Source organism: Oncorhynchus tshawytscha, linkage group LG11 (genome assembly GCF_018296145.1).
Source record: "Oncorhynchus tshawytscha isolate Ot180627B linkage group LG11, Otsh_v2.0, whole genome shotgun sequence".
In the NCBI taxonomy this organism is placed as follows: Eukaryota; Metazoa; Chordata; class Actinopteri; order Salmoniformes; family Salmonidae; genus Oncorhynchus; species Oncorhynchus tshawytscha.
Window position 1 is genome coordinate 36863830 of NC_056439.1, and position 26776 is coordinate 36890605.

A 26776-nucleotide genomic window follows, 5' to 3' on the forward strand; every position below is an offset into this window, starting at 1 on the left:
GACAGGATGGACAGCTGATCGTCCTCGCAGTGGCAGTCCGCGTGAAACAACACCTGCACAGGATCGGTACATCCGAACATCACACCTACGGGACAGGTACAGGATGGCAACAACAACTGCCCGAGTTACAACAGGAACACACAATCCCTGCTCAGACTGTCCTCAATAGGCTGAGGGAGGCTGGCTTGAGGGCATGTAGGCCTGTCGTAAGGCAGGTCCTCAACAGACATCACTGGCAACAACGTTGCCTATGTGCAAAAACCCACTGTCTCTGGCCCAGACAGGACTGGTAAAAAGTGCTCTTCACTGACGAGTCGCGGTTTTGTCTCACCAGGGGTGATGGTCGGATTCGCGTTTATTGTCGAAGGAATGAGTGTTACTCTGGAGCGGGATCGATTTGGAGGTGGAGGGTCCATCATGGTCTGGGGCGGTGTGTCACAGCATCATCGGACTGAGCTTTTTGGCATTGCAGGGAAGACATCCTCCTCCCTCATGTGGTACCCTTCCTGCAGGCTCATCCTGACATGACCCTCCAGCATGACAATGCCACCGTTCTGTGTGTGATTTCCTGTAAGACACGAATGTCAGTGTTCTGCCATGGTCAGCGAAGAGCCCGGTTCTCAATCCCATTAAGCACATCTGGGACCTGTTGGCTCAGAAGGTGAGGGCTAGGGCCATTCCCCCCAGAAATGTCCAGGAACTTGCAGGTGCCTTGGTGGAAGAGTGGGGTAACATCTCACAGCAAGTCTGGTGCAGTCCATGAGGAGGAGATGCACTGCAGTACTTAATGCAGCTGGTGGCCACACCAGATACTGATTGTTACTTTTGATTTTGACCCCTCCCCTTTGTTTAGGGACACATTATTCCATTTCTGTTAGTCACATGTATATGGAACTTGTTCAGGTTATGTCTCAGATGTTTGAATCTTGTTATGTTCATACAAATATTTACACAGTTTGCTGAAAAGTTTGCTGAAAATAAACGCAGTTGACAGTGAGAGGACGTTTCTTTTTTTACTGAGTTTAGTTTCCGACCGTGGTCCCCAATTCAAGTCACGGGTCTGGAAAGCCTTCATGGAGAAGCTGGAGGCCATGGTCAGCCTCACATCCGGGTACTGGCCTCAGTGTAACGGGCAGGTGGAGAGGACCAACCAGGAGCGGTGTAGGTTCATAAGGAGTCACTGCCAGGAAAAGCAGGGGGAGTGGCCCGGTTCCTTCCCTGGGTGGAATAGGCTCAACTCAACGTCACTCCTACAGCGGGCTTACTCCCTTCCAGTGTGTCCTGGAATATCAGCCGTGTGGAACATCGCCCACGGGAGGCTCCAGCGTGCCGTCCGTCGTCAGAAGGATCAGGCGGACCGCCATCGCAGTGAGGCTCCCGTGTTCCATCCTGTTGATCTCATCTGGCTCTCCACTAGGAATCTCCCCTGCCAGAAGTTGAGCCTCCGATTTGTGGGGCCTTCAAGGTCCTCCGGAGGGTCAATGAGGTGACCTATCGGATATAACTCCCTGTCAACTACCGGATCTCACCCTCCTCACTCTCATGTTTCCCTCCTCAGGCCGGTGGTTTCTGGTCCCCTGGCTGATGCCACCCCCCCCCCACCCGGGACATCGAGGGGACCCCTGCCTATGCTGTTTGGCTTCCGTCTGGCCACTCTACCATAAAGGCCTGATTGGTGGAGTGCTGCAGAGATGGTTGACCTTCTGGAAGGTTCTCCCATCTACACAGAGGAACTCTGAAGCTCCCCCCGATTTCTCAGTTTGGTCGGGCGGCCAGCTCTAGGGAGAGTTTTGGTGGTTCCCAACTTCTTCTATTTAAGAATGATGGAGGCCACTGTGTTCTTGGGGACCTTCAATGAAGCACAGATCTGGGAAGCGACACAATCCTGTCTCGGAGCTCTACGGACAATTCCTTTGACCTCATGACATGGTTTTTGATCTGACATGAACTGTCAACTATGGGACCTTATATAGACAGGTGTGTGCCTTTCCAAATCATGTCCAATAAATTGAATTTACCACCGGTGGACTCCAAGTTGTAGAAACATCTCAAGGATGGTCAATGGAAACAGGATGCATCTGAGCTCAATTTCAAGTCTAATAGCAAAGGGTCTGCATACTTATGTAAATAAGGTATTTCAGTTTTTTTATTTGTAATAAATTTGCAAACATTTCTTAACCTGTTTTCGCTTTGTCATTATGGGGTATTGTTGTAAATTGATGATTAAAAATGTGTATTTAATACATTTTACAATAAGGATGTAACATAACTACATTTGGAAAAAGGGAAGGGAGCTGAATACTTTCCGAATGCACTGTATTTCCTATTTAACAAAACTGTATGAATATAAATATAGATTTTTTCTAAATAAAGTATAATTAATTTATAAAATGACTAACTATAAGATTTCACCTTCCTTATAACTGTAAAATATGTATTTGTATATTTAGTGTTAGAGAACATGTCTGTAAATCGATATCTGAATGTGCTACAGATTTATGCTGCGTTATGATGTAATGATTCCAGGCATATGCATTGTTAGTGGCTGTGATGTAGGGTTCAGCCAGGAGTTGGACTGTCGGAAGAGCAAATGAAATGGAAGGAGTGACATCCCAGCTTCAAGTGGTGTCAGATTTCCCATCCTGCTTCACACAGGCAGAAGATACCGTAAGTAACAGGTAACATGATAAGTAATTGTTTTGACTTTATGGAAAAAGCTGAAAGGATTAATTCCCTTGATGATTTGAGAGTGCCCCTGCCATGCCCCACCTCTTCATCCCACAATAGAGAGCTACCTTGCACCAGGTAAACCTTTGATACTTTCCACCAATCGGGTGTGAGGAACAGCAGAAGAACAACAACTGTTATTCACCTCTGGGTGTGGTGGTCTCTTACTTTAGTGGAGGGCTGGAGGCCTTCTGGAACACATTTTAACTGGAAGAAAGGACTGCATTGAAACTATTTATTGTGTTAGTCATTTTTTAAAATTTGGTTTGAGTATGCAATATTGTAGTTCTTTCATCAACACATTATTAGGCTAATCCATTGTTGTCACTAAGAATCACCTGACATTAACCATAATATCTGAGCTCTAATTGATGGACACAGTAAACTATATAAAATGGGTCTATTTGCTTTTGTGCTAGTAAGGGAATAACACAGGATAGTTTAATAATTAGACAAACCAGATGTGTTTTTATTGTATTTTACATATAATATGCCATGTGAAGGACAAGTTCACAAGTCTGGACTGTCAGGAGGCAGATATCTATCGAACTAGTGTGATTAGTGGATGCATCAGACCGATCATAAAAGAGCGAAGAGTTGTGTATTCCAGCGAAAGAAATCTGTAAATCCTAAAGCTACAAGAATGTTTTCCCCCACCCACAGGCATACTCCAAAGACCCATTACTCAAGACAACGACGTTCTACCTGTAGAGCGGGCTAAACCTCTGCGTAAAACGAATTAACCCAAGATAAATCTACAGAAAAAAAAGAAGTGATTTATGAACAAAAGCACAAACAACGGATTAACATTTGTTAAGTAAGTGAAATGTTGGCTATCTATTTAAAAAAATCTGTTACTTACTTTTGGTGTGTGAATGAGTTGAGCATGGGGTGTAGGCATTTGTATTGTTTTATTGCGTTGATGTTGAATTGTAGCCTACGTTTTGACATGCGTCACATATTCAATTGACGTTGTTTGACAAAATTCGGAGATTTACCGTACATTGTACCAAGGTATCATAAACGTTTATACAGCCACCTGAAAATGCGCAATAGAAGAGGTTATGAGTAAAAGCTAGTTTGATGAAGAACCATGGTGCCTGTACGTTGAACTGTATCCATTCCTTTTTTGGGGATAATGTTGGAACAGTTCACATTGGCTTTATACCAACATGTAACATTTTTAAGCAGGCATGAGCAATGAGGGGAACAAAGAAAAAAATAGAAAATAGAAAGATGATGGGCACTGATGTCCTTCCCTGTACAGCCAAACAGTAAACATCTGATTTATTAGGAAAATCATACTTATCCAATATCACAGACATCCCAACTGTTATAGCTAGGTCGGTGTGTGGTAAAGCAAGTTAAACCAATACCTACTATAGCAGCATATGCCTTCATTTGCATTCCCACCTTGCTCAATTGTAATTTCCCCCCCAAAATTCGAATTGATCAATTGCCACATTTACAGTGCATTCGGAAAGTATTCAGACACCTTGACTTTTTCCACATTTTGTTATGTTACAGCCTTATTCTAAAATGTATTAAATTAAATACCCCATAATGACAAAACAGGTTTTTAGAAATGTTTGCAAATGTATTACAAATAAATACCTGATTTACAAACAGTACCAGTCAAAAGTTTGGACACACCTACTCATTCCAGGGGTTTTCTTTATTTTTACTAATTTCTACATAAAGTCACCGAAAGACTCTCAGACCATGAGCAACAAGATTCTCTGGTCTGATGAAACCAAGATTGAACTCTTTGGCCTGAATGCCAAGCATCATGCCTGGAAGAATCCCTACAGTGAAGCATCATGCCTGGCACCATCCCTACAGTGAAGCATGGTGGTGGCAGTTTTTCAGCGGCAGGGACTGGGAGACTATTCAGGATCAAGGGAAAGATGAATGGAGCAAAGTACAGAGAGATCCTTGATGAAAACCTGCTCCAGAGTGCTCAGGACCTCAGACTGGGGTGAAGGTTCACCTTCCAACAGGACTACGTCCCTAAGCACACAGCCAAGACAACGCAGGAGTGACTTCAGGACAAGTCTCAATGTCCTTGAGTGGGCCAGCCAGAGCCCGGTCTTGAACCCGATCGAACATCTCTGGAAAGACCTGAAAATAGCCCCATCCAACCTGATAGAACTTGAGAAGATCTGCAGAGAAGAATGGGAGAAACTCCCCAAATACAGGTGTGCAGAGGTGCGTCAGAGGTGCTTCAACAAAGTACTGAGTAAAGGGTCTGAATACTTATCTAAATGTGATATTATTATTAATTTTTTTATAAATGTGCAAACATTTCTAAAAACCTGTTTTTGCTTTGTCATTATGGGGTATTGTGTGTAGATTGAGGGGGGGGGGATGGTTTAATCAATTTTAGAATAAGGCTGTAGCGTAACAAAATGTGGAAAAATTCAAAAGGTCTGAATACTTTCCGAATGCACTGTACCTGTGTGTAAACCTTTTGGTTGTGTAAACCTTCTCAGGTAAATATTACAAGGATAAAAGGTGATCTTTGTTGACAAAGTTCACTTTATATGCATGTCAACATGTGGGATATGTGGAAATATACTAATGACAAATCTATTGAAAAGGGGAAACAAAATGCCAGTGCATTCAAGTTAATTTCTCAAAAAATAGATATTATACTTCTGGTTTCTATAAAAGGCACATCAAAGTAATAGCCCTACACCCAACAATCTTTAAGTGTTTGTGAAATTAATTCATACCATACCATATATTGATGCCTCTCTCCCCCATCGTCTCTTTTATCTACTCAGGTTGCTCCAGTAATCCATAGTAATCAAACTAAAGAAAGCTCATTCTAAAAAGGTGGGCTGTCAACATCCAGCCCCAATCATGGATTGGAAGACCTTCCAAGCCCTCCTGAGTGGGGTGAATAAGTACTCCACTGCGTTCGGCCGTATCTGGCTCTCTGTGGTGTTTGTGTTCAGGGTAATGGTGTACGTGGTGGCGGCAGAACGCGTGTGGGGCGATGAGCAGAAGGACTTTGACTGCAACACCAAGCAGCCCGGCTGTGCTAACGTCTGCTACGACCACTACTTCCCCATCTCCCACATCCGCCTGTGGGCCCTGCAGCTCATCTTCGTCACCTGCCCCTCCTTGATGGTGGTGATGCATGTGGCGTATCGCGATGAACGTGAGCGAAAGTACCACGCCAAGCATGGCAACAAGGCCAAGCTGTACGAGAACACAGGCAAAAAGCATGGCGGCCTCTGGTGGACCTACCTGCTCAGCCTCTTCGTCAAGACAGGCATCGAGATCTCCTTCCTCTACATCCTCCACAAAATCTATGACAGCTTCTACCTGCCCAGGCTGGTCAAATGTGAGGTCAGCCCCTGCCCCAATCAGGTGGACTGCTACATCGGCCACCCCACAGAGAAGAAGGTCTTCACCTACTTCATGGTGGGCGCCTCGGCCCTCTGCATCGTGCTCAACGTCTGTGAGATCATCTACCTCGTCTCCAAGGGCATCGCTCGCAAAGCACAAAAGATGAAGAGAAGAGAGCGCACCTTGGCCTTGCATGAACGGTACAACAAGGAGAATTCCTGCAGCGACTGCAGCACTCTACCTATGTCTCGGCTGGAGAAACAATCCTTAAATCCCCAGGTTCCAGGCCACCTACAAGCCACCTTACCGGCTCATATGCATGCTTCTGCCCCTAACCTGTCCTAGAGTGGATGTCCACTCTATCCCAAGACTGAACCAAACATGAAGGCCTATGGAGCCAGGCCTCACCTTATTGGTCAAGCCTGTATGAGAGACAGACTTTTCTGTCTCTACTGCCCTAGCTATTACTGCCCTATACTGCCATGGAGCAAGGCTTTGTATTGATGTACATGACCCTGGGGCTAGACAAGCCTGTCGCGAGCCACATTCCATTTTATACAACTAAACTCTTACTGCCAGACTGAATAACCAACCCTTCCAACCCATTTCCCTTTACTATCAACGTTTCCCTTTCAATGCAACATAGCGAAACAAAATGAACTATGCAAGAGTTAGCATGCAAAACTACTGTCACTATGCAATAAATTTTTTGTAGGCAAAACGCATCGGAGTAGGATTCTATTGTATTGACACGCATGACTCAGACCGTACTCTACACAGACCGGTGTGGCATAACCAATCAGAGCTGCAGTAGGCCTATTTAAGACATTAGGCCTGCGGGGGTGTGGTGTATGGCCAATATACATTGTGCATAAGAAGGGCTGTTCTTATGCACGACGCAATGCGGAGTGCCTGGACACAGTCCTTAGCCGTGATATATTTGCCATATACCACAAACCCCCGAAGTGCCTTATTGCTATTATAAACTGGTTACCAATGTAATTAGAACAGTCTGATATACCACAGCTTTCAGCCAGTCAGCATTCAGAGCTCGAACCACCCAGTTTATAAATGCAAATTGATCATTGCCATGTATGGATCTGTGCCATTCGCTTTGAACTTGACTGTGTTTACAGCATGAGCGGTCGTGAGTAGATGCGCTTTTTTATTTATCAAAGCGAGAGCTGCTTGTAGCCACATGTGCACATTTTGTTCATATCCTTTGCTAGTTAGTGAGTTATTAGCCCAGTTTAAATCATTTGTAGTCAGCAATGGGGGAGTGATTGCTTCATACAAGAGCACAAAACGTGTACATTTCTTTGAAAATACGAGTGGAGTATGAGCTTTTTTGTTGTTGTCTTAAAGGGGCAGTGTTGTATTTTGAGACAGGTTTGACTAAGCTAAGTAGCCAATAGGCAGCAGAGGGTAACATCATTTTTCTGATTCTCTGAAATAATGTTATGGGAATAATACTGCATGTTATTTTGTAAAGTGGTTTCTTACATCAAACAATACAATAACCTTTTCAGTCACCTCATTGTCTGAAGGACAAGGTAATGTCAAGCCCTGCATGTTTTCTTTTAAGTCTCATGGAATGTAGGGCTACATTGAACATCACACATTGGCTGCTACTGTAGGGTGAATGATAGAACAGCTATTTCAATGTTAAAATGTTATGAGACGCACTTTCTCCATTGTTTTTGATGGTAGGCCACTCTGGTAGCCCTACATTATGATCAAATAGCCACAGTAGCCTTCTTGACCACCGTCTGAACCTGTAACTTAAAGTGGGTACAGCCTCAGCGTTCACATTAAATGCACGCTGGAAGTTGCACAGAATTTTCACAACGGTCAAGTTTGCGCTCAGCAGACATGAAATTTCACCCACATCACCAATACTTTGGAGGTGTGCTAAGGTGCTCTAGAAACAGAGACTACTAGAAAGAAAATGCATTTCAGAGATTTGCTTATTAATTACTGAAATGTGTTGTTTCTTGCCTCAAAGACATTTGTATACTCTCTGTTTTATGACTTCGATATGAGACAACAGAATGATAACAAATATCTTTGCTTTGACAGTGTTGGTGCAAGATTAGTCTAAACTGGACAGTGGCTTACCACTACTTGGCGATGGTGCACCAACATAATTAATCATTTATTTTGTTTTATTTAAAGCATGCATTCTAATAGAAGCTCCTCTATCATTTAATCACTTTTTAAATTGTTTTACTCTATTACAAGACTACATCTGCATGGTTCCTCTCATATTTATATTGTAATGCCACAACAGATTGTCTGTGTTTGTACATGTTTGTACACAAATGTTCCTCATCCAAGGCCTATGTTGATTCAAATGAGAGACAAGGAATGCTGATGTTTAATTTATCAAGTCCACGTATGCAAGTAAATGTTGGCATCTTGGAAAGCTGGAGCACAAAATCTGACTACAGAGAAAAGTGGATAAAACAATGTTTCTCAGTGAACAATGGTGTGGACACCTGATAGCCTCACATTGTCAGGAACAGAACCTTCACAATCAGCTTCAAACTTCTGTTTTGTACATTCCTTTTTATAAATAAAATATGAACATTTATTTTACTTTGGTATCATTCATATTACAGTAGTGGACTTCATTCCTGTTCCTGTTTCACTTTATCTGGAAAGTTACTCTTCAGGTAACTCGGTATTCAGTAATATTCGATATTTGGCCCCATTTCTGTCTGACTTAGCCTGAGTGACTAGATCAGAACATATCTAATCAGGACCTTAAAACAGCCCCATGTGACATACAGGACCAAGCCAGCAGCACAGGGCAATGAAGTCCTGTTTATACGGGATGTTTCATTCATTAATGTACACACATGCACAGAGAGTGAATAGATGTTCCCAACACAGTCTTGGTATTTGGCATACCATTGCTTTAGGGTACATTTTCATTTAGAAGTCAGAATTTCTCTGATGTTTATGTCCAAGTTATTGTTGGCTCATACATATCAACCAGGTAAGGACAACATTTATTTGAATGTTTCTCTGGGACTCTGAAGTGTAAGCAAGCTAAAGGAATCTCAGTATAGCAGGTCCAGCTTCTCCGTCAGGTTCTTTGTCGCTTACTACTAGGTGTGGAAGACAAACACTGCCTGTTTGTTCTGTATCACTTGCTTTACATTAAGTGCAAAATCCCAACCTCTCAGAACATGACTCAGCCATTACCTCACACCACTGAGATGACGGTTAGGGTTCCATTCAATCAGTATCGCTTAAGCGTTACAGATTGCGTGATCTAAATTTTCGACTGAGCAGACATATGCAGCGTTTACTGTGAATGCAGTCTCCGCTAACATGGGAACATTGCCTTTACATTTCTATCACGCTGTAACACTGAACTTCAGCGATACAGATTAAATCCAGCCCTTAGTCCATAGAAGACTCCGATTCGATTCCTGTACAGTACGTCCTATGGTTTACAAGTATCTCAATGGTACTGCCTTTGATTGGTTTTGGAGTGCCATGAATGAATTATTATATACAGTGGGGCAAAAAAGTATTTAGTCAGCCACCAATTGTGCAAGTTCTCCCACTTAAAAAGATGAGAGAGGCTTGTAATTTTCATCATAGGTACACTTCAACTAGGTACACTTCAACTGACAGACAAAATGAGAAAAAAAATCCAGAAAATCACATTTTAGGATTTTAAATTAATTTATTTGCAAATTATGGTGGAAAATAAGTATTTGGTCAATAACAAAAGTTTATCTCAATACTTTGTTATATACCCTTTGTTGGCAATGACAGAGGTCAAACGTTTTCTGAAAGTCTTCACAAGGTTTTCACACTGTTGCTGGTATTTTGGCCCACTCCTCCATGCAGATCTCCTCTAGAGCAGTGATGTTTTGGGGCTGTTGCTGGGCAACACGGACTTTCAACTCCCTCCAAAGATTTTCTATGGGGTTGAGATCTGGAGACTGGCGAGGCCACTCCAGGACCTTGAAATGCTTCTTAACAAGCCATTCCTTCGTTGCCCGGGCGGTGTGTTTGGGATCATTGTCATGCTGAAAGACCCAGCCACGTTTCATCTTCAATGCCCTTGCTGATGGAAGGAGGTTTTCACTCAAAATCTCACGATACATGGCCCCATTCATTCTTTCCTTTACACGGATCAGTCGTCCTGGTCCCTTTGCAGAAAAACAGCCCCAAAGCATTATGTTTCCACCCCCATGCTTCACAGTAGGTGTTCTTTGGATGCAACTCCGCATTCTTTGTCCTCCAAACACGACGAGTTTAGTTTTTACCAAAAAGTTATATTTTGGTTTCATCTGACCATATGACATTCTCCCAATCTTCTTCTGGATCATCCAAATGCTCTCAAGCAAACTTCAGACAGGCCTGGACATGAACTGGCTTAAGCAGGGGGACACGTCTGGCACTGCAGGATTTGAGTCCCTGGCGGCGTAGTGTGTTACTGATGGTAGGCTTTGTTACTTTGGTCCCAGCCCTCTGCAGGTCATTCACTAGGTCCCCCCGTGTGGTTCTGGGATTTTTGCTCACCGTTCTTGTGATCATTTTGACCCCACGGGGTGAGATCTTCTGTGGAGCCCCAGATCGAGGGAGATTATCAGTGGTCTTGTATGTCTTCCATTTCCTAATAATTGCTCCCACAGTTGATTTCTTCAAACCAAGCAACTTACCTATTGCAGAATCAGTCTTCCCAGCCTGGTGCAGGTCTACAATTTTGTTTCTGGTGTCCTTTGACAGCTCTTTGGTCTTGGCCATAGTGGAGTTTGGAGTGTGACTGTTTGAGGTTGTGGACAGGTGTCTTTTATACTGATAACAAGTTCAAACAGGTGCCATTAATACAGGTAACGAGTAGAGGACAGGGGAGCCTCAAAGAAGAAGTTAAAGGTCTGTGAGAGCCAGAAATCTTGCTTGTTGACCAAATACTTATTTTCCACCATAATTTGCAAATAAATTAATTAAAAATCCTACAATGTGATTTTCTGGATTTTTTTTCTCTCATATTGTCTGTCATGGTTGAAGTGATAAATTACAGGCCTCTCTCATCTTTTTAAGTGGGAGAACTTGCACAATTGGTGGCTGACTAAATACTTTTTTGCCCCACTGTATTTTTAACCTTTATTTAACTAGGCAAGTCAGTTAACAAATTCTTATTTACAATGACAGCCTAGGAACAGTGGGTTGTTCAGGGGCAGAACGGCAGCTTTTTACCTTGTCAGCTCAGGGATTCAATCTAGCAACCTTTTGGTTACTGGCCCAATGCTCTAACCACTAGGCTACCTGCCGCAACCAATGTGGATTCCTCAACTAGTCTAGTGTTATAAACTCACCAGAACTCTAGGTGATTCATCTCTATGTCCTGGTTGGGTAGGCAGTGTCATGCTTCATCATGTCATATTTCGGCTACACTTCCGTAGCTGTGTCACAGACACTGGCTGTGTAAATGCACAATGCCATTTGTTCAATTAAATATGCATAACACATTCATTGAAGAGTATTTTTTAAATTTAAATACAGCAAAGAATTTAGCTTCCTTAGATTTATGATAAACATTTCTAACAGCGTCATTTCAGAAGTGCAACCTTTTACAATAAATATTTACATTCACAAATGAGACACACCAAAACCAAGAATTAAACAGACGAAAACATTAAAATTCTATTCCAACTGCTGGAATGACGGACTTTACTGCCCTAATATGGTAGGTTTGCAAATCCCAAGTGGTTTTCAAGTAAGGATAGTCGGAAGATTTGGAAGATGACAATAACAAACATGACAACACAATGGCTAAATCCTGTGACTCCCTGTCCCATAATATAAATCAATTTGTTGATTATCATCAATAGATCTGTTTTCTATTCCACTCTGCAAACATCAAGGTCTGTTTTAGATACCTACTGCAATATACTGGCATTACTCATCCCTTAGCCACAGTTCCAACAGCTGGCTGAACATGAAGATTGACAAATAAGGACAAGGCTGTTTGTACACCCAAATGGTCAATACAACAATAACTGTCAATAATACCTTCATTTAACTTTCTGTTGATTCAAATTTGGTATGAGATACATATTCAACAGCATAATTTACTCTGAATGAACCGTTTGTGCATTTGCAATGATCATGTAACACACAGAGGGAGAGGACAAGGCACCAGGTGTATGGAGGACATGAGAAGAATGAGAAGGCACCACTTGAGCAAGGCTTTCCAACTATTTGGATGTTTTCATTTATAAGAAAGGTACTTGACTTATATCAAATAACTGAACACACACAGTTCTTACAACCGCTTTTACCTACAGCTAAATCAAAGTATTTTACATCTAAGTGGCACAGGTGTGTGTGTGCCTTGCCTTGGTAATGCCTTCTGGCCATGTCTGTAGGTATCATTTGTGACATCCCTCTTATAGGCCTTCGTAGAGCCAGGTTCAGAGTTTGCAGGTTGCCTGGGCCACTTTAGAGCTAGTCTTTCTGTTCAGGGAACGACAGATGAACGCTCCAGCATCCATCAGCTTGGGCAGGTCCACTCCCTGAGACAGAGGGAGAAGGAGGACAACAGAGTCCCACACTGAAACAGGGAACTTTACATGTGTACTGACCAGTTTAAAAAGGGAACTGGGACTCCTCCAGGTCAAACGTGTTGTGTTAAAAGTAAACACTGAAGACAATTCATTTTTCAATAAACAGGAAGTAGAACATTTTCTCGTAACAGATTGCCAGACTATTGGACTGAGGGAGGAAGTGAAAGAGGGAGACTGATAAAGAAAGAGTGGGAAGAGGTGAATTCTCACCGTCTGAATGCCGAGTCCATGCAGCATGTACACCACATCCTCTGTGGCCACATTCCCAGAAGCGCCTTGTGCATATGGACACCCGCCCAGGCCAGCCACAGATGAGTCCACAACGCTGATGCCCATCTGCAAAAACAAACAACATCTTCATACCAAAAGTATTGCAGTACTTTTTATACACCAAATCAGAGGAGTCCTCTATATTGCACTCAGTTTCAGGTCTTACTGTGCAGTACCTGCAGGGCGATGAGGATGTTGGCCAGAGCCTGACCATAGGTGTCATGGCAGTGGACTGCCAAGGCGTCAACAGGCACCTCCCTGCTCACTGCCTCCAGCAACTCAGCCATGCCGCCCGGTGTACCCACACCTATGGTGTCGCCCAGAGAGATCTCATAGCAACCCATGGAATACAGACGCTTGGCTACCTGCATTAGAGAAAGCAACAGGTGAAATCTTCAAGCAGGTTTAAACCTCTATGACACTGTTAATAACATCTATTTGGAGTATAATTACATTTATATGGGAAGATGAAGAGACAGTTCTCAGTGCCAAGTAATAGAATGCTGGGCTTGGTCTGAGTCAGAGGAACTCACCTGAGCCACTTTGTCTGGTGACACCTGGCCCTCATATGGGCATCCCAGCACACATGACACATACCTGAGGGAACAGAGCTAGGAGGTGAGACTATTTTCTGGAGTCAAACAACATGACGTCTTAGAGAACTGTAAACAACCCTACAGCATTTGACAGACTTTCCCATTGAAAATCACGACCGCTCCCATTTTCTTCCTCTGCCTCTCCCTATGTCTGTCTGTCAATCTTACCCTCTGACTCGCACACCGGCCTCTTTGGCTGCTTTGGTGACCTCCTCAAAGCGCTGCAGGCTCTCATCCACAGAGCAGTTGATGTTCTTCTTACTAAACAGCTCAGAAGCAGCGCCAAATATGGCCACCTCTGCTGCTCCTGCCTTCACCTGAGAAAGTAACCAGCAACATACTTGCTCAATACCTACAGTCTAAAAATACCACAGTGCTTACAATGGTTTAATAATTAGCTTTGATGGAATTATTAAGTTACTGAGTTACATGAGTTACTCAAACATCTCTGTGTTTCTGTTATGTGTCTATTTGATGTTGAGGTAACACAGTAAGCACAGTAACAGGTGCATGGAGCCAATCAGAGGTATGTACAGCTGCCTGGAAGCCCTTGAGGTTGGGGGTCAGTACGGGATAGGACACACCAGGCCGTCTGTTGATCCCCTTCATCACCTCTACCTGGTCGGCCATCTGTCAATCAGGAGGGACAGGACACATCACAAATGATGCAATTGCAACTATTTTCATAGTTGAATGAATACAGTATCCATTATACACATCTGTAAAGCAAACTATGGTCGTCACATGGACACCGATATTCAGTGATGATCTGGAATATACATTGTGAAAGGACATGTTGTTGAGTAAACAAAACACTCTAGTAAGCTCACCTGTGGGACCCATTCTGGAGAGACAAAGCTTGTGGCTTCAATGACAGGAAGGCCTGCCTCTGAGAGCATGTCAATCAGGTGAATCTTAACTTCAGTAGGGACAAGAGTCTAACAGGGACAGCAGAAGAGAGACATGAGTTATGACAATAACATCTGCAACAGGTGAATTTTGCCACAGTTCCCCAGAACTGTAAAAATACTTCCTGGTTCCTCATGAGTTTGAGCGACACCCACCCAGCCACACCTGCTCTATTCAATGCACCACAAAAAAAGATGTAATTCACCGGTGAACTCAGCAAAAAAAGCATAAAATCCTAATAATGTGGAATACTACTACACCTTTTCATTCTGAAGCCCATCTCTGGGTCCAACCTCCACTATCTTTACCCTCTGTGGGAGAGCCTTCCCTGCAGATGCACCAACCTGAACCTGTCAACAACAGAGGTAAGTGTGAGACAGTACACGTAGCTAACTACAAGTAAACACACACACACACACACACACACACACACACACACACACACACACACACACACACACACACACACACACACACACACACACACACACACACACACATTATGGCTATGACATTGCTCGTTATACCAAAATAGAGTATTTCACACACATTTTAAAAGCGGTCTTTAGCATTAATTTTAACCAACAGTTAGCTAGTCCTGTAGTAATCTTAGCTAGCTAAATTAGGGTAATAACAGGCACTTGTGTTTATCAAATAAAAAAATGATTTAAAATAACAAGCCACTGCACTGGAGAGATGTTGAAGAAAGAAAACACACGGACTTACTGATTTCGCCACTGCTGCTGAACAACTGAAGGATAAACATTGATGACCCATTCTAGAACCAAAGGTGCTTCTGTTGACAAATCTCATGACAGCCGCCATGTTCGTCCAGCCTTAGCAGTGACGTACATTTCTTCTTTGGGATTGGGTTGGCAGATAGCATCCAACTTTAAGGTGCATACACCGCCACCTACTGTACTGAAGTGTGAGGCCAGCCCCGGCCTACCTACGTTAAATTATCTTCATTATTCCTGTTCTTAGGAAAAAAATGCACCACCAACTAACCCTACACCTATATACCACTATTTCCTAAAAATTCTAATCACCACCCCATTAAGTCTTCTGCAGTAATGTCTCATACACCCAGGTTATTCTCTGCAGTTAACACCTACACTCATTAAAAACTCACTACCCCATTCCACTACTTTGACCCTATCTGCTCCTGCACCATGCCAATGGCCTGGGAGGACGGGACACCACCACTCAACACACCCTGTAACTCTTCTGAAGTCAAATCTCGTATACTCTCAGGATTCCTCACCTTTTGACCCATCCTACTGTACTTTCTTCACCGCATCAGCATACAACAATTTCTTCTGCTGGTCCTCTACTCCACAAAAAAGTAGTACATTACTGACACCTACTGACCAGCCCAGATATAGCCTACATTTGCACCAGGTGTAAAGTTGACTTGAAACACCTCAAATTGTTTTGAAAAGGATATTGGAAAGCGAAGTTACATCATGAACGGGAGTGACTGTAGTGTCTTTAACGTTTTATTCTATCTCGTAACCTTTATTTTGACTTTGGTTCAAATGGTTTACAACATTATAAAACATTTGTGAGCAAAGAACAGCCGCAATATGGCCCTAGACCCCACCATTGATAATCAAACTCAAATTGAAAGACATTTCCTGATGAATCAATAAAACAATGTCAACTTGGAATTCTTATAAAAATATAAATTTTATGTGTGTAAAATAAGTATAAAAGATAATAAATAAACATGAATGATACATCAACAATAATCATGGTCAAAATAATGTGTAGTAATTCATTTGTAAATAAAAACAAACAATTAATAGTAAAAAATTTAAAGAGTAAAACATTCTCTACACAGAAACGTGCAAACACTGTCCACTGTAGTTGACTTAACATGAAAGGCATTGGCAAACATATATAAACACCACTGACTTCCTTTTGACGTCCCTTAAAATCCTCACTAACATTAAAGGTGTGAGGAGTATTTGGCTGGAAATAATATTGTTAATATTAATGTTAATATTCTTGATGCAAAGAAAGATAAAAGCTGACAAACAAAATGGTAACATTGTACATTGAATATCAAAAACTTTTTCTTTTCATATTAAACTGAAAATACAAGCTTGAAAACGTCTTGTTCAGAATAAAAGCAGTCTATTATATTACAAATTCTAATATTTACAGTTATAAACAATTATTATTCAACATAACTTTCTCCAATGAATAGTCATTAAAAATGTGGATGCTTATTTATATATAATCACTGACAATAAACGTTGAGAAATATAGCAGACACTCATACACAAAAGTGCCCAAGCAAGCAAGCAGGCAAGCACACACACACACACACACACACACACACACACACACACACACACTTTCACTGAAGCTCCTCATCGCTGTCTTCCACTTCCTGGATGATAAGGTCAGCTCCTGAGTCTTCTGCCAGGTCGTCATCATCGGTTACCAGCCAACTCCTCTGTGTGTCTCCATCCTCCTCCTCCCCATCCACCCCCAGCAACAGGGCAGGCTCCTCGCTAGCCCCCTCCAGGCCATCGATAGGCAGATCCTCACAGCCCGTCTCCTGGATGCACTCAGTACACATTCGGTAGCGCCGCAAGCCCTCACACACTACCCGCCCACTTTGCTCTGTCACCTGACGCTTACACTTCCTGCACACCAGCTTCCTGGCCTGATGGATCTGTAGAGCATCAATCAGGGAAACAAATTGAGAAATTATACAGGAAAAACACTAATAGAATGTCTACACCTGTAAATCTGCCCACCATGTTTTAGCCCTAGATGACTCACCGTCTCGAAGTGGCTGCGAAGGTGCTCCAGGCGGGTGAAGCGTTTGTTGCAGGCCTGGCAGGGATACGGCCGCTCGCCCGTGTGACAGCGCAGGTGCCTCTTCAGGTCTGCCTTCCTCTTGACCGTGTGAGTGCAGAACGGGCACTTGAAGCGCATGGAGGGGTTAGGGTCTAAAGTGAGATTAGGGGGACATTAATTACAACCTGTTTTAACCCTAAGAACCTAATAATTAGTAAGGGTCAATAGTAATATCACCGCGCTCACCTTTGTTAAAGAGTCCCACAACACCCACAATGGTAGGTAGAGTGGCATACAGTTCGTCTGCCTTCTGTGCCGTTTGTGACCGGGCCTCTTGTATGGCCAGGGCCTCATCTGTTGAGGAGCGCATGCAGTAGGGTTTCCTCTTGCCAGCCCCTTTCCGTCTGCGCTCCGCACGAGGCCGGGCAAACTGGGGCTCCTCTGCATCCGGCAGCACCTCCACCTCAGGGCTGTGCTGCTGGCTGGGCTGAGGGGAGCTGAGATCCTGCTTCAGGACTGCAGCATCCAGGTCCAACTCCTTCACCAGGTACCTGGAGGACTGGGGCCTGGAGCTGTCGTGGGTCCAGAGGGCAGAGGGAGGGCTGGTGGAGGTGGCTGCTTGGTGGTCTATGGCGTTGTCCTCCCTACCTGCCTGAGGATAGCTGTTCTCAGACAAGCTGAGGTAGTGGACATCATCCTCTTTGGCACTGATCTCCAGGGAGGACTTGATGAAGTCCTTGCAGTAGCTGATGACGTTGTTCATCTGCAGGTAGCTGGCAGCGGACATCACCTCGATCACATTGTGGCTGGAGAGGTCCAGCTGTCCAGAGTAGATGAAGTCCAGGATGACGGTGAACGTGTCGGGGCTAAAGACCTCGAAGGAGGTGCTGACCGGCTCAGCGTTGTCATCGGCCCCATGGGAAAGCAGCATACGGAAGTAGCCGCTGCTGCCGAAAAGGACATTGCGGTGGGCCTTGAAAAGCTGGCCCTCCACCAGAACGTTGCAGTCACAGAACAGCTCCTGACGCCTCTGATTATCCAACTGCTTCAGCAGATAGCTCTGGTGATTGGCTGTGATGTCCGTATGGTACCACCGCTGGGCCTGTCTGCAACACACAACAGACATATGTGACAGGTGAATATAATGTCACACAAAAATTATAATAAAGAGGAAAATTGTTGAGACTGATCACATGATCTGGATTGTAAAATCATTCAACATACAAATATGAATTCACACCACCAGGATAAACTGAAATAAAAGTGAATTCAATTAATTATTATGAAAACAATTATACACCCCAAAATGTGCAACTCTCATCCTCTTGTGTAACCATCACTGACTGCCTTTTGTTTTCTAGGTGGAGCCAATCCAACTCAATGATTTATATACACACTAGATGACTAGTGGGGCGCTGTGTTGAAGCCACTGTGCCTCTATCTTGGCACTCCCCCACTTTGTAAAAAATATTTGAAAGCTATAGTAATTACTTTATTAATGTCTACATTCATTTTTGCAACATTAATTTTAATCCATACTTTTAAACTATATTATGTGAGCTAAACATACAAATAAAATAACTGTAAATTATATTTTTTTAAATTCCTTTAAGGATTATATTTTTTTAGATTACGAATGCTTACTGTCCCCACCACAGCAAAAAAAAAGATGGACAAAAGTACATGTATTTAAGTCTTTGAAACATTTAATTGAAATACTGCAGTATTCCATTCATTCCTATGGAGGACTAGGCCTACTAGGGAGTGCCAATATGGCCGACTCGTGGCTTCAAAGCCTCTCAATGGCCAATACATAAATATACAATCCAGGGTTTATATACGTCATTGATCCAACTCTTCAGAGAGTCAGCCTACTAGTCCCCAAACTGCACCGTGAGTGGTTGCCTCAGCCGTCAATCAAGCGCTTTATTATCTGAGGGGCTACACCCGACTCACTGACACCATCGGGTAACGAAACCCTGCAATCATCCCACAGGAGAATATAAACCCTCACCAGAAAACTCTTCACAAATAGAAAATGACAGTAATGAGACATTATGAATGTGTGCTGCTCTCATACACAGTGGGTATATTTGCTTTGTGGATTTATTGTAGGTTTTGGTTGTTTAAAACCATGTCAAAATGTTCTCGTTTAGCCATGTATTTATCCCTAATTACTTATATCTAATTAGCTGATAACGTTTTTTTTTTAAAAATCAGCATTTCGTAATAAATATATGGAATACACGAAGAGCTGCATGCAGCACTGCGCCCACTTAACGCCCGGTTGGAGTGGATACCCTAGAAATCAAAACAACGAACTAATTCCCTCCCATATATATAAATCAATATACCATTTAATTCAAAAGCATTTACGCATCCATATCTTAAAATTACTGTGAACAATAATAGGCTACTACAGCGCATCGAAATAAAATCGGGTAGCTTCAGTGCCTGTGCGCGAGCGCAGGAGAGACGCCCACTTACAGCTCCCGCACAATGGAATTACAGTAAAACAGAGATATTATGGTAGACTTCAATCGATCATGCACAAACAAATACGAATCATAGTTATATCCCAGGTGCCAACGGACCGCATCACCTTCACACCCGATTTTGGTTCCATTGATCACCCCTTTCATGCCCAAACTCCAGAGCTCAGTTGGCTATGAGCAGCGAAGAGAATTTCCGTGCTGCGGAACCTAGTGCATTTTCCTCAGGCGAGCGATGTCCGCAGGACCCGCTTACGCCCTATAGGCTAGACTGCTTACCCGCGCTCTCTGCTTCTGCCAATGCTCTACCCACGACAAAGGTATCGATACTCACAGGTGATTTGGTTCGCCCGTTGCCCGATATGCCAAATTCGCCCCCATCTCTGTCACCATTGCCATTTTTTAAAATTTTTAGTTGGCAATTTTACTCCTTCTTTTACTGGTTCGGGGTACACATTCGCTCCACTTCCTGCTCAGCCCTAAAGACCGAAACCCGTTTATAGACCGAGAAAAAACGGCAGTGCTGACGTGGGTGTTTAACTGAGCGCCCGAGGGCCAAGGAGCCACTTAAAGTACAAGTGCCCCTTTTAGAGACTATACTCGCCTTTTCCGGCCTTGAAATGGGAAAGTATTGAAATAGTAACATTCCCAAAATACCTGATCCTCCTAATTTTTGTTTAAAACACAATTTGAACAGATTATTTGTTTCAAAAACATAGCCTATACCATAGCCACAGGAAGTATGGTGCTGAAGGTGCTGCAGCGTCCCCTGATAAATCAAAATTTAAAACAAATAATCAATAAAAATAACAAATAAATATTGTTCAACAAAATTAGTGAACTTGGCCTTTATTACTCCTATATTTATACTCCTTTATTACCGGGAGGCGGGGTATCCTAGTGGTTAGAGCATTGGACTAATAGCCGGAAGGTTGCAAGTTCAAATCCCCGAGCTGACAAGGTATAAATCTGTTGTTCTGTCCCTGAACAGGCAGTTAACCCACTGTTCCTAGGCTGTCATTGAAAATAAGAATTTGTTCTTAACTGACTTGCCTAGTTAAATAAATAAAAGTATTAGCAAGAAATACTCTCCACCAACACATAAACTCTTACCAGGGTCGCCAATGAAATCAAAACACAATTTCTTTATTTCCCCATTTTATGGCTATAGAGTCAACTATTAAATAATTACAGAACATGTCTATGACAATATGTATAAATGACAAGACAAACAGAGATAAGACATGGTATTTTTTATCTAAGCATTAGAGAATAGTCTTAGTGAAAGTAGCTATAAGGAATCAACAACATAATATTAAATCATTATGAAATATAAATCATTCATTTTGTCTTGAGGTCTCTTCATGTGTGAATGTGATATTTTTTTTTGCTTTGGCCCAGTAATTTAGGAGGAAGTGAAGAAGGTACTCGATGAGATTACTCATGAAGACGGCCGTTACTGGTGAATCCGGTTGGGTTTTTGGACTGCCAGCGCCACAGGTCCTTACCTTGGAAGACATTACCAGAGGCATGACATTATTACATTTTAGTCATTTAGCAGAAGATCATTTATCTTATCCAGAGTAACTTACAGGAGCAATTATGGTTAAGTGCCTTGCTCAAGGACACATTGACAGTTTTTCACCTAATTGGCTCGGAGATTAGAACCAGCAACTTTTCGGTTACTGGCCCAACGCTCTAAACAGCTAGGCATCCTGCCGCCCCGTATTATTATTATACATTAGACATTATGCTCTGTAGAATCAGGATTGTGTTGAGGACTGGGGCTGTCGTGGTGTGATGACAAATGATGTATAAACTCAGAGTAACAGTTACAGCAAGTGGTAGGTAGTTCAATAAAGGTTTACTTACACATTCTCTCCAGGTTGAAGTCAGCTTTCCAGCCCAGCTCTTTCTCAGCCAGACGGGGGTCAGCATAGCAGGACGCTACATCTCCTCCTCGTCGGGGGGCAATCAGGTACATGATCTGTGGCAAAGACAATCATAACAGTACAACCACCCCCACGTGAAATTGTTTGGTCTGAAATTAGCGGTCAGACAGGTATCGCTTGAAGTAGCTGCTTTCTACACATGAAGACCTAAAAAGTATTCCATTCCCTGTAATTAAGAAGTAATACATATAAAATACAGGAATACTGATGGATGAAGGCTCTGAAGTTTTTAAAAGAGGGTCAAGTCATTCACCTCTATCCCTGAGGCCTTCTCCATAGCCTTTACCATCTGGAGCACAGAGTAACCCGTTCCTGTTCCTAAGTTATACACCTAGATGGAGATGAGGGGAAAATGTCACGTTTCTATAAGACAATGGATGAGACAAGAGCAATTGTGAATGAATGAGGAAAGACAGGACACATGAAACATGTAACAGTGGGGTCAGGTAAGCCAGCCTGTATACTGTACTTTGCATCCACAATTGTCCTTCAGTTTTTTGAGAGCAGCTATGTGTCCTTTGGCCAAATCCACAACATGGATGTAATCTCGCACCCCTAAAGAGAAGAAGGATTATTCACAATTGGATGCATTTCTGTAAAATAAATATGATTTGACATTTACCATCAGACAAGGTTATGACTGATTGATTGAAAACAGCATTGAATATCAATCAACCCTCTTTTTTCTTTAAGCATAAAGTCAGTCATCATTACCTGTTCCATCAATAGTGTCGTAGTCATTCCCAAACACATTGAGGTGTTTTCTTCTACCAATGGCAACCTAGGTTAGAGAAGAGAGAGCCACAGCACCTAAAGTTAAGTCAATTATCCTCAACAAAAATATAAAAATGCAACAATTTCAAAGATTTTACCGAGTTACAGTTCATAAGGAAATCAGTCAATTTAATTCAATTCATTAGCCCCTAATCTATGGATTTCACATGACTGAGAATACAGATATGCATCTGTTGGTCACCGATACCTTAAAAGAAAATGGGCCTCACAATAGGCTTCAGGATCTCGTCATGGTATTTCTGTGCATTCAAATTGCCATTGATAAAATGCAATTGTGTTTGTTGTCTGTAGCTTATGCCTGCCCATACCATAACCCCTCTGATACCATGGGGGCACTCTGTTCACAACCTTGACATCAGCAAACAACTCGCAAAACACCACGCCATACACGTGGTCTGCGGTTGCGAGGCCGGTTGGATGTGCTGCCAAATTCTCTAAAATGAGGTTGTAGGTGGCATATGGTAGAGAAATTAACACTAAATCATCTGGCAACAGCTCTGGTGGACATTCCTGAAGTCTCAAAAGTTGAGACATCTGTGGCATTGCGTACACATGTGTAATGATCATGCTGTTTAATCAGCTTCTTGATATGCCACACCTGTCAGGTGGATTGATTATCTTGGCAAAGGAGAAATGCTCATTAACAGGGATGTAAACAAATTTGTGCACAACATTTGAGAGAAATAAGCTTTTTGTGCGCATGGAACATTTTTGGGTTATTTTATTTCAGCTCATGAAACATGGGACCAACACTTTACATGTTGCGTTTATATTTTTTGTTCAGAGTACAAAACTACATCCCGGTGAAAATAACAGAAATTAGAAAAGCAATAGTTCAAAGTGGGATACCACATCATTCATGGTGGATAAACATTATTTGTGGTTACCTGGGCGACATAGGGTAGCAGGTTGTTGGGGATGCCCTGAGGGTCTTCTCCGATGAGCCCAGAGGCGTGAGCCCCAATGGGGTTGAAATACCGCAGCAGCACCGAGTTCCAGTCCTGGGAATACATTAAGTTGTATGGACATTATTATCATTATACACGTTGTTATACAAACTGTTATTCAGGACATCTATCATGCATGGGATGTATGTGACAGATGGTCAGGGTGTGTGTTGAAGAATAGAGAGCCTGGGGTAGGTACAGTACCTTCTCTGCCTTACACTGGTCCATAATCATCTCCTCTATGAAGTACTTGGTCTTGCCATAGGGGTTGGTGCACCCCCCAACAGGGTGCTGTTCATCTATGGGAAGCCGCTGGGGGTCTCCATACACCGTGGCTGAGCTGCTGAAGACCAGATTGTGCACGCCATGAGTCTGCATCACCTGGGAGACATGCAGATGCACACACGACACACACACACACGGACAGCAGCCGTTGAGACAGCAATCTAAAGCACACACGCTTAAGCATACAGACTAACATCCCGAGGTTGGTTGAGATTATTGCAAGCATCATGTAAACATTAGTAGCTGGTCATAAAGTAAAAGACAATCAATACACACCGGCACCCATGCACTTAGGTAGCAGTTCTCGGAAAGCAGCCATTACAGAATAGGTCACTTCAAATGATGCAAGGCAAGCTGAGATTGGGGTGTTCTAACTTACCTCAAGCAAGTTCATGGTTGCAGTGAGGTTAACCTGATAGTACCTCAATGGCTGCTCAACTGACTCACCCACTGCTTTCAGACCAGCAAAATGCATTACAGCACTGAATGAATGCTGTTAAGACATTAAGACAGAGACAAACAAGTAAACACTTAATAAAGACAAAGGTGAGTGATGTCTTGAGCAAAACTAATAATAGGGCCAGGAGCAGTCCCAGAACACATGACCTGAAGAGTAAAACTCTGGTGCCTAGTTAAAGCAAATGCATTGGAACACTGTTCAGCAGGGATGAGTGTAGTTTCTAACCTGTTTGAAAAGCTTCTCCAAGCCTGGGCGGTCCAGCAGGTCCAGCTCATGGAACTCAATGCTGGTGTCCAGGATCTTCTCTATCCTCCGCAGGCTCTCAGGGACATCTCCTTCTCCTCCATAAAACATCAGGATGTGGAACAATGATCAACACACATGCATGTGCACACACACATACACGCACACGCACACACACACACACACACACACACACACACACACACACACACACACACAGAAACAGAAACACACACACACACAGAAACACACAGAAACAGAAACACCTTTACTGTAACTGTTCTCACCCAAAACAAACAGTAACTGTCAAACAGATAACGTGCGTTACATCACTATCACTCTCAAAGTTACGCCGGGCAAACTACACTTACCTCGGACAGCATTGCTGAAGTTATCTATGACCACGGGGCAGAATCCTGCCTCAATCAGTTCCACCACACAGTGGCTGCCGATGTAGCCTCCTCCCCCAGTCACCAGGACCTTCTGTGCCATCCTGAATGCCTGCCTTACAAAGACAGAACACATCACACAACAGCAACACACATGACAACAACATTAGTGGACACAGCAACATACTAGAGACGTGTTCAGATCGACCTTATTGAAATCCTAAAGATCAATGTCTGACTAGAGCTTTGCAGGAAAAACAAATGCGGAGGAGGAGCATGTTTTATGATGAACAACTCATGGTGTGATTATAGGAATGTACTAACCCTTAAGAGAGTTTATGTTCCCTGCTCATCTTGTGTAATTTCTCCCAGTGTACATACGTATAGATTGCATTTGATTACTGCTACAGTGCTATTTGGCTTGTTAAATCAGATTTGCCCCACCATTCTTAATTTCTTGTATTTTTTCCCATACATTTGAATTGTTTGACATTTTACTGCATTGTTAGGAGCTACACAGAACAAAAATATAAACCCAACGTAAAGTGTTGGTATTACAGACAGAGGAGTATTTCTGTCTGTAACAAAGCCCTTTCATGGAAAAAACTCATGATTGGCTGGGCCTGGCTCCCAAGTGCTGGGCCTATGCCCTCCAAGGCCCACCTATGGCGGAACCCCTGCCCAGTCATGTGAAATCCATAGATTAGGGTCTAATGAATTTATTTCAATTGACTGATTTCCTTATATGAACTGTAACTCAGTCAAATCTTTGAAATTGTTGCATGTTGCGTTTATATTTTTGTTTGTGATGTAACACAAACTGTGTACACAACCAATAAACTTTGATTTCATCTGATTTTCATTAGACTGTAATAGTATTTCAGGAACAGCCCAGGTTACCTTTTGTCTAAGAGAGCAACCCATAAAACCTGGAGGGCTTGTCAAGCTAGAATTTTTTTAAGAGGTATGCGGTTCGGCTATTCAATTTCAGTCCCCCACCCCACCCAGTCCCACGTCACCATTCAGTGCACCTGTTCGACCAGGATATAGAGGATGAAAAGATAACATTTGGTGCAGTAAAGAGAGGCTGTGTTCGAGAGGATAAAAACCATAATGTATCATGGGTAAATTGTGACTGACTGACCGATCTACAAACCTATTTATAACTTTACATCATAAATAACTACTCATTATTATTTGTAGATCCGTCAGTCAGTCAGTCAGTCACAATTTACCCATGAGACATTACGGTTTTGATCCTCTTGAACATTGCCAGTGTCCCTAATATCAGATTACACTGTAGATGCATTGAACATGATCTGGAATATGACTGATTCCTGGCCTTTTTTTGTGCATTTCCTGACATCAAGGAGACACATCAGCATAATCAGTCAGTTATAAAATGTCATTGGACTGCTATGTTATGCTTGACTCTCTCAATCCTGTCTGTAATAAGTCATCCGCCACTAAAGTCTTACATCCATTATACAGTTTATAGCGGCAGTAAACAAGTAAACATTCATTCAACTCTTCTGATTTTAGTTATTGCTAAGCTGTCATCACTGGATAAATCCTAACACTGCCATTCACCCAGAAAATCATTAATGAATGAAAATACTTACTTGTACGTCCTTTACACCAAATTAATTGTATTCCCGGGAAGGAAGACGTCCGAAGAATATAGGAGTGTGTAAAGGACTGCTTTGACAGAATTAAGCTATCACCTGAAACAAGGGACGTCTCTCCCTGTCCTGTTTTGACATATTTCTCGCTTCCTGTTCAGAGAGAGACGTGGAGCTGTGTTAAGTCAGAACAATCAGATACTACATCCGGTAGCGTATAGCTGTTTTTTTTTCTCAAAATAAAAGCCATGTTTACTGGATTTAATAATATTCACTTTTTTGTGCCTCCTCATGACTATTTAAACATATATTCCTGCAGTAGAGC

The 26776-nt window shown here is 42.7% G+C and overlaps 4 protein-coding genes across 9 annotated transcripts; 1 reads left to right on the forward strand and 3 right to left on the reverse strand.

The window, feature by feature from the left end:
• The first annotated feature begins 2518 nt into the window (after window positions 1-2518).
• gjb3 (gap junction protein beta 3) lies at window positions 2519-6807 on the forward strand. 3 transcript variants are annotated; one of them, XM_024437586.2, is made up of 3 exons: window positions 2519-2805; window positions 3391-3544; window positions 5514-6807. In XM_024437586.2, the coding sequence occupies exon 3, from the start codon at window positions 5593-5595 to the stop codon at window positions 6427-6429; it is 837 nt and encodes a 278-aa protein (XP_024293354.1). In that variant the 5' UTR covers window positions 2519-2805; window positions 3391-3544; window positions 5514-5592; the 3' UTR covers window positions 6430-6807. The 3 variants fall into 3 exon arrangements, with proteins under 3 accessions (XP_024293354.1, XP_024293357.1, XP_024293356.1); XM_024437589.2 differs by having other exon boundaries at window positions 2519-2667; XM_024437588.2 differs by lacking the exon at window positions 2519-2805 and adding an exon at window positions 2825-2969.
• A 4776-nt stretch (window positions 6808-11583) lies between these two features.
• LOC112261937 (hydroxymethylglutaryl-CoA lyase, mitochondrial) lies at window positions 11584-15321 on the reverse strand. The gene is made up of 9 exons (XM_024437590.2): window positions 15179-15321; window positions 14713-14802; window positions 14374-14481; window positions 14078-14173; window positions 13712-13860; window positions 13481-13544; window positions 13124-13312; window positions 12888-13013; window positions 11584-12626 (listed from the first exon to the last, which is right to left on the reverse strand). Exons 1-9 carry the CDS (start codon window positions 15275-15277, stop codon window positions 12525-12527), a joined length of 1023 nt encoding a protein of 340 aa, XP_024293358.2. The 5' UTR covers window positions 15278-15321; the 3' UTR covers window positions 11584-12524.
• An 801-nt stretch (window positions 15322-16122) lies between these two features.
• Window positions 16123-20346, reverse strand: zbtb8a (zinc finger and BTB domain containing 8A). Its single transcript, XM_024437591.2, has 4 exons — window positions 20093-20346; window positions 17513-18372; window positions 17249-17418; window positions 16123-17138 (listed from the first exon to the last, which is right to left on the reverse strand). Exons 1-4 carry the CDS (start codon window positions 20155-20157, stop codon window positions 16818-16820), a joined length of 1416 nt encoding a protein of 471 aa, XP_024293359.1. The 5' UTR covers window positions 20158-20346; the 3' UTR covers window positions 16123-16817.
• A 537-nt stretch (window positions 20347-20883) lies between these two features.
• Window positions 20884-26620, reverse strand: gale (UDP-galactose-4-epimerase). 4 transcript variants are annotated; one of them, XM_024437594.2, is made up of 11 exons: window positions 26452-26620; window positions 24812-24945; window positions 24423-24532; window positions 24117-24230; window positions 23657-23833; window positions 23393-23506; window positions 22425-22491; window positions 22180-22265; window positions 21964-22041; window positions 21631-21745; window positions 20884-21266 (listed from the first exon to the last, which is right to left on the reverse strand). In XM_024437594.2, exons 2-11 carry the CDS (start codon window positions 24930-24932, stop codon window positions 21196-21198), a joined length of 1053 nt encoding a protein of 350 aa, XP_024293362.1. In that variant the 5' UTR covers window positions 24933-24945; window positions 26452-26620; the 3' UTR covers window positions 20884-21195. The 4 variants fall into 4 exon arrangements, with proteins under 4 accessions (XP_024293362.1, XP_024293361.1, XP_042186006.1 ...); XM_024437593.2 differs by having other exon boundaries at window positions 24423-24535; XM_042330072.1 differs by having other exon boundaries at window positions 24423-24538; window positions 24812-24941; window positions 26452-26619.
• Between the last annotated feature and the right edge of the window lie 156 nt (window positions 26621-26776).